This window comes from Thunnus albacares, chromosome 2, assembly GCF_914725855.1.
Source record: "Thunnus albacares chromosome 2, fThuAlb1.1, whole genome shotgun sequence".
Lineage (NCBI taxonomy): Eukaryota > Metazoa > Chordata > Actinopteri > Scombriformes > Scombridae > Thunnus > Thunnus albacares.
Genome location: NC_058107.1, coordinates 31,200,092 through 31,208,026, shown reverse-complemented (window position 1 = coordinate 31,208,026; position 7,935 = coordinate 31,200,092). Strand labels below are relative to the sequence as shown.

At 36.9% G+C, this 7,935-nt stretch overlaps 1 protein-coding gene across 2 annotated transcripts; it reads left to right on the top strand.

Moving 5' to 3' along the window:
- The first annotated feature begins 4,696 nt into the window (after positions 1–4,696).
- LOC122966251 lies at positions 4,697–7,916 on the top strand. 2 transcript variants are annotated; one of them, XM_044330318.1, is made up of 4 exons: positions 4,697–4,785; positions 4,907–5,064; positions 6,038–6,427; positions 7,239–7,916. In XM_044330318.1, the coding sequence occupies exons 1-4, from the start codon at positions 4,770–4,772 to the stop codon at positions 7,248–7,250; spliced, it is 576 nt and encodes a 191-aa protein (XP_044186253.1). In that variant the 5' UTR covers positions 4,697–4,769; the 3' UTR covers positions 7,251–7,916. The 2 variants fall into 2 exon arrangements, with proteins under 2 accessions (XP_044186253.1, XP_044186248.1); XM_044330313.1 differs by lacking the exon at positions 7,239–7,916 and having other exon boundaries at positions 6,038–6,655.
- Positions 7,917–7,935: the final 19 nt, after the last annotated feature.

The window sequence follows — 7,935 nt, the reverse complement described above, 5'->3', positions numbered from 1 at the left end:
TATTCAAACAAATGTTGACTACCTCGGGAAAGGCAAAATTACGTCTTGAAACGTCATATCTTACTCATGACTCAAATACATGAAGTTACGATGACTGACTATTTCTGGCTTTGACAGCAAGGAACAAATGATTGATGATGATTATCATTTTAATACCATTGATTTTCCAAGAGCCATCCACCCACCTCAAAGTTGTGGGTTAGGGTGGGGCATAACAAGCACTGTCTAAATGGAAGTAATAGTAATTCTCTCCACCCCAGAAAGAGATAAAAGGGGGCTTATGTCATAACTTATTCCTTAAATCTGGAAATTTTGGCCTAATAATAACTTGATTTCTTTGGGTGGATTCAACTGAAGATTTAACAAACCCGTCACATTTCTTCAGCATCATCTGTCAGCAGCAAAACAAAAGGGGAACCAGAATGGGACCTTGGGGTACATGAGGAAAACTGTGCACCTGATCTGGAAAAACTCCTGTCAGAAAGGTAAGAAAAAACCCAATCCAGTGTTTACAACTCAAAAATTAACAGTGTCAGAGTGCATTCACCTGTTTGAAGATTGACCAATGAAATTTTTAAGCAGAAGCTAGCAGAATGTTGATGAGAATAGTGGACTGTTTCATACTTGCCACCGCATCAGCAACTTTTGGAAATAAATTTAAAAAGGACGTCAGAAGAATCAAAGGTTTTCCAGTGTAACTGGCAGCGGATACTGTGGGCGAGTTTTTGAGGGGATCGTCAGTGAAAGAGAATATTTTTATAATTGTGGTCGGGTGGAAAATGATGATGGTATCACATATGACGAAGAGGTGATAATGTACCTGATAATATCAAACCCACTCATTCATATTAGTGTTTCCCCCCCCCCCATGTTTGAAAGATACAAGGTTTATAGTGAAATTATAATTTAATGTTTTATACTTTATCTTTGTATTTTGCACTGGTGGGTGACTTCTTTTACTCTGTGTTTGTTGTTCGTAAACCTTATTAGCAAGATATTATCTTCAGTTTGCATTTTGTGCTGACACTGCAGATGCTCATTAAGCATTTAAGTCACACCTCTGCCGAAAGACTTTAAAAAAAAAAAAAAGACACTCATAACATGAATGATGCAAAAAGAAGTCATTGTGGAATGTTGTTCCTTGTTGTGTCAGTGTGGGTGGGTATAGCAAAATAGTATATATGGGCCAGTTCACCAGTAAAGGTGCAACTTGCAGTTTTTACGCGGTTTGTTCATCAAGAACCACTGAGGGTAAAGTGTATCAGTTAGTGTCGCTATGGATTGCAAACTCAACGGACTACTAAAGTGCTATGGTAAATATTTTTTGGAATATTTAGCAATACATTCAAAAAATTGTCATAACTGTACTGTTATTTGATGTATCTCTCACAGCATCTTTTTACTCATCAGCTTAGTTAGAATTTCCACTAAGTTATACCACATCTAATAACAAATCAAATTTTACCATCTCTTTGTGAATGATTTTTACAGGCAAGTTTTTGCACACGTGCATTTATTTCTTTTAGCAGTAGTGGTAATGTGCAGGCCTTTATATCTGCATACCAGTGGAAGGAAGGTTCTCCTCAGCTGAATGTTGACCTGTACGTTTTCCAGCATAACCTTTACACTAGGAGTTAACTAAGCCTGGCCTACCTTATACCCTTAAAAGTAACTTTGTCTAAGGAATTCTTTCTGAAAATACTTCCAGTGATGTTTCAGATTCACTGGGAATACAGACAGAGTTAAGACAAGCAAGCTGAATTATTGTTATTTTAAGTAATATTGCTCTTTCTGTTTTATGTTTTGATTGACAACTTGACAAACCAATGAATTTACACCAGATTGGTGATTTAAGCTCTCCCCTATCTAAGACAAAGGTTCCCAACAAAGTAATGTCTGCTTGTGACCTCTAGTCACAGATAGCATTTTTTTTTTTTTTTTTTTTTTTTTTTTTTTACCAGCTGTGATAAGTGTAACCATATCCTTCTTTAATTTGAATCATTTTTTGAGGTAAAATTGTCTAGGAATTCACAGGAAAAAGTCAAAGATTAGAGGAAAATCTGAAAAATTAAACATAATTTGGTGCATCATGAATCTTGACAGTTATTAACTATCCATGTGTTCTTTTCTTAGTGCTTTTCTTGGTCTCGATGCTCCAGTGGAGGTCAGTATTTCCTGCTCCTACTCCCAGCAGCTGTGGGGACTTCGAAAACACAAAGGGTCTTACAAACCTACTGAAACTTGAAGCAAAGGAACTACTGGATGAATATGTAAGTATCACACAGTGATTCTGTCATGTTTCTTGGTATGATATATTTCCTGTACGACTTGTTGCATAGTTTGCTTTAATCATCTACAACACTTATATTTTATTGTAGCTGGTGCAGACTTATTCAGAATACATATTTCAAGTTTAAAGTGTCTAAGTGTTTAATACCACACGGCTAGGCTGGTGGGGGGGAAAAAGAGAAGAAGTCATACTTCTATTTCTGGAAAATTAATTTACGATCCTCTTTTTCTTACAGACAAAAAAATTTTTTGACAACAATGTGTCGGTTCCAAACGACGCTCCTGATGCCTCAATATCTGGCACAAACATTCCTGAGAAGCTGCAGGACGTCTACATCAAGACCATCAGTTTTTATCTGCACATTTCCAAGGTAGAGGAATACCAGAAAAATGTTTGGCTTAATCCAGAACCTGTTGGAACCTCCCTGAGACTAGTCAAGTACAGACTCCCCCACTATGTAGAAAAAATAACGACTTTACTCCAAACCATCGAGCCGGAAGTCCCTCTGCCCCCAACACCAACCCCACCGCAGCTGTCCCACGGTCACGACTATCCAAAAAAAGTATATGGATATGGTGTCATAGTCAGACTGAACGAGTGGCTTATTCAAGTGTCGCCGGTGCTGGAGGAAGTAAAGGGAATGTGTAACAAATAGACAGCAAGGATTCAACGCATTGAAAAGTGGACACTCAACCTCTTGTACGTATGAAGATTGTCAGTTTACTGGTCACAAGGACATCAATTCAATTGTTATTGGTTTATTTATATATTTATTGAATATGTATTTATATATGTGTGTATGTATTTACTTTATTTAAAGTGAGTGCATTTTATTTATACATTTTATACATTTTATTTATACAACGTACAGTGAACATGTCAGGAAAACATGAAAGCATGAAAAATGAAAGCTTGTGAGGAGACTGGTTCCCTCCATTCTCGCTGGGCCTTGTTTCCCAAAACCAACATGTATTTTTGTGTTTGTGTTATATTATTTATTTCAGTCCACTGTTAATTTAATACGTTTTTAAGTTCATCTGTTAATTATTTATACAAGTACCATTGCAGTTTCATTTCAGTTTCACAAAGTAATCATCTGTTAAAAGGTGTTAGCCTCACTCTGATGATGATGATGATGATGATGTGTGTGTGTGTGTGTGTGTGTGTCTGCAAAATGAGTAATAGAGAGAGCAGTATTAGGTCCTCTAGACATTCAAGACACCAGACGCAGTAAGCAACATTTTGGTAAATGTGGTGCACTCCTGGATGTGTGTGTGTGTGTGTAAAGAAATTTCACACCAATTCTTTGTTTATTATTTTGTATGGTTTGATGCTTTTTTATTATTATTTATTTATATGTGAAAGATTTGCTTTTTTATTTACATGTTTACATTTATATTAATTTACATTTATGATGTTGAAACATGCTCAAAAAAGACCGACAGCAATGGAAGTGTGACTTATAATGACTCTGTCGTACATCCAGTTGGACACTATAAAGCAATTGAAACAATGACCTCAGCCTCTGTTGTGAAGTCTGTATTTTGTCAGTTCAACTAATACTTCTAAAGACTAATGTATGATACTGTGCTAAACTTAATAACGTGATTTAGATTGTGTAATATTCTGTTTTATTTTTATTTCCTTTGTTAGAAAAAGCCAAAAGTTGTCATGGTGACAACAAAAGCAAAGTCTTTATTGAACTTTTATGCAATAGATAACTTGTTTCAAAACTTACTGCATTCTTATTATGTAATATAGAGTCAATCAAACCAGTTAGAAGGGATTTTTGGAGGCTTAAACTGGATTGAACCAGGTTGGCGGTAAGGATATTCTCAATATGTGATTTGCGTCACACAGGAAGTATTGCAACAAGGGTAATCAGAGAGGGAGTGAATCATAACGTAAATATGTCATGACACCAATGTGTGATAAATAATTGTAGTATATTAAAGAACGTTATTTGTCAGTAAAAGTTTAACCTGAAATTATGTGGAAATGAGATGGTTCATCTGGTGTTGGGTGTAGAGTATCACTCATACAAAATACAAAACCACTGTTATATGACCCATGTCTCCTCTATCTACAAACCAAAATCAGTCTTCAAATCAAAGCTCCTACTATATGGGATCATTTGCTTTCAATTATTTGCAGAATGTCTTTTAAGAATGTGTCGGAAAAGTATTCAAACGCACAAAAGTCAACCCTCAGAACAGTCAAGTTAAACACACATAATCTTCATCAGTAATTCGTGCGCATTTCCTTACATGAAAGTGACAAGCAGGGTGCTGACCTGTCAAAGAAACCTCAATCTTGTTTTTTTCATCAAAGGATATAGCTAAGTTAGAGATAGAAGTTTCACACGCCCCTTTGAGAAGTATGCAAATATAAAAATGATCTTGGTGCGATTAGGATTACATTACGATGAGAATCTGTCCTTGTGTCGTATTTGAGAACTTGAGCGGAGTCACATTTCAGAATGAAACACAGGGCAGGTAGAGTATATCACACAACTCACTTTCTTCATTCATTATTCGTCACTGTGTGTCAGAAGTCATTTCAAGTTCATTTGAATCATATATGTAAAAAGTTGTAACTATGCACTTGCATTTGCAGGTTTTCTGAAACTGGGATGTGCCTGGATGATGATTTTACTGCAAAGCTCGAATGCGGTACATGCACCAAAGAAACAAGCTGTCACTCATTCATCATGCAGGCTGAAAGAGTTGACAGCCCTCACCAAAAAAGAAGTTGAAGACAGCCTGACAAGCTTTGTAAGTAATATAACATTGTGTGTCTGTATAATATGTCTCAAAGTAGTTTGTGTGTTGCAGTCAAAGTCCTCATCACACCTGAGTTTCTGCTTCAGATTTGGAAATTTTCAGTGTCAGTACAAGTGCAGAATGATCAGCTCAGAGAACACTTTCTCTCAAAGCCACTTCTGTGTGGCAGCTCTCAATTACTGTGCACATATACCAGCAGTGGAGGAAGGAGTCTTTTTTCAGTCAAAAGCAGCAATATCACAATGTAAAAGCACTATTTGAGAATTAATAGTCCATGAAATGCTTAAGCAGAAGCACCTCTTTAGTTACTTTCTACCACTGTATGCAGGACTGGATTGCTTGTCTTGGACAGACCTTGCATAACGTTGTGTTCACTGAAAAGCATGTATCTCTTCATTAGCTGATTTTAAAATTACAATTAGACAAACTGAAGAATTAAGTAGTCCTTAATGGGTTAAGAAAATTCCTCTGATTCTTAAGCAAAATAAACAATATAAACCCATTGGATTTTCTGAAAAGTCATTGTCACGTTGCTGTTTTTCTTAGTGAAGAGCTACAAAGATACATGATTTTCACACAAGGCAACAATAAATATTAAAGTTATGATTGGTGTAATTGCAGTGTTACTGATAGCAGTTGTACGACCTAATTTGTGGTGTAATAATTTGGTGCACTGCTGAGTTAAATTGTTGCCAGTGGATTGAATATTTATTGAATATTGTGTAACTGACATTATCTTTTCGCACCTACTCCCCGAATTTGCCTTGGTGTCACTGACACATGCACATGCACCACATCTAAGTACACATTTATTGGGTGTGGTTGTAGATGCACAATGAGATCACCCTTCAGAGAAAGAGTTTGACAAATTTGTAATGCAGTGAGATTACAGACAGCTTGTTATTGATGAATGTTATGAGGAAAGGAAATCTTTCAGTTAAGTTCACTATTTCCTCCCTTCCAGGACCAAGCCAATGGGAAGCACCTTGGCACTTGGTCCTCAGGATTCCCTGAGCTTCAGGTCCACCATAACTCCCCTGCCCATTGGGCAAAAGTTCAGTGCAGCCTCCTCTTCATGGCCCAAGCCCTGGAGAAGCTCCTGGAAGACCAGCGGGACAACCTGAATCCCAATGATTTATCACTTCACAAGAAGCTCAAGGACACCATCTCCAGAGTCAACATGCTCACAGCTTGTGTGAAGGAATTTCACGGAGGGGAATGCTCCCAGAAGCCCTCTCCACCCGAACTGCCCGAGCATGCGTTTAAAAGGAAGCAGTGGGGTCACACTCTTTTGGTGGCATCCAAGGATTATCTGAAATGGCTGGAGCATCAGATCGGGGTCCAAATTTCAAAGGTAAAAGGAACAAATAAGATAAACCATAAGTTCCTTAAGGCAGGGTCTCAGAAATACTTGGAGGGGATTGGACACGTCCTGTAATTCATCTCAGATGGTGATGCAGTTCATGGCAGCTTTTTTTAATTGTTAAATGTTTTTTCAAGACAGGTAAATGCTTATTTGTAATGTATAATAGTTGATTAAATCACTTTATAAATCACTTTAATTAATTTTTCAACTGTTTATGTTAGGCATTTTGGAAAATATGATTAAGAGATAGATGAGAAGATTCACTTTCATATTTTTCTGGTAAATGTTGGGCTACCAGCAGCTGGTTAGCTTTAGCCTAGCATGAAGACTGAAAACAGGTGGAAAGAGTTAGTCTGGCTCTGTCCAAATTTAACATGTTATATCTTGTTTGTTTAAATGAATGTGCCTCATTATTTGTATAATATATTGTATAATGTGTTTATTCGTAATAGTGAGCTTAAGAGGTGCTGGTAAGCAGCTAAGAGCCAAGCTGGCTGTTTCCCTATTTCCACTCTTTATGCTAAGCTAAGCTAACTATGTGTAGCCTCTACCATACAAATATGAGAGTAATATCAATCTTCTCATTTAACTCACGGCATTAAAGTGAATGAGAGAATTTCCCAAAATGTCGAACTATTCCTTTAAAGGCTTTATCAGAAAATGGCTTTGTTTAATTTAACTCGATACTTTGAAGCAACTGACATTGTTCCCATGTGACAGCAATTAATCAACTTGCCAAAGAGGCAAATGAGAAGGGGTTCTAATACATTTCCTAATTACGGCAGTTTTGTTTTCTCAGCCTTCAGAATGATTAATTGTTTTGCTCTGGCCATCTATCCCATGTGAGCGAGCTACGTTGCCCGAGGTAGAAAGAAAAGCTGATAAGAATCACCTCCACAGACTCACCAGTCTGGACTCCAATCATTGTGGACAGATGGACAGTGCACAGTAAGGCAGATAAGTCTGTCAGACTCCCATCAAAGTAATGCAGGAGGACAACAAGACTGTACCAAGATTAATGTGGGCCTGTCCTTCCCAAATTAAGTTATTTATTCTACTAGATATGAGTTTGAAATTAGTCTTCATAACGTTGGAAATCAGCAAAGTTCCTGAGAGTTTGTATACTTTGGAAGATGTGGATGTTTTCTAATAATTATGGGACTTCCTACAGACTGTTACAGACATGTTGAAAATCATTATCAAACTTTTTTTTTTTTTTTTTTCTGACAAAATACAACTCTTTGAATGCTTTCATCGGGCCTTCTGCTCATGCATTATTGCATACATATAATGTAATGCACATTTGCTCATTTTAAATAATAAAATGGTTGCTGATTTTAAGTTCGTTTTGCTTGACTATATTGTACCATTTCCCTTTTCTCTTGTTCATTAAACCCATTGATTTTCTTCCACATGCTTTAAAATACATAGTCTTCTTTTGGCCTTTGGCGACTTTAAAAATTTTAGCATGCTTATACCGCCTTGCTTTGGACACA

Coding starts and splice junctions, on each gene's coding strand:
- LOC122966251 (XM_044330313.1), top strand. Junction 5,065..6,037: donor AAGACAGCCTGACAAGCTTT/GTAAGTAATATA, acceptor CCTCCCTTCCAG/GACCAAGCCAATGGGAAGCA.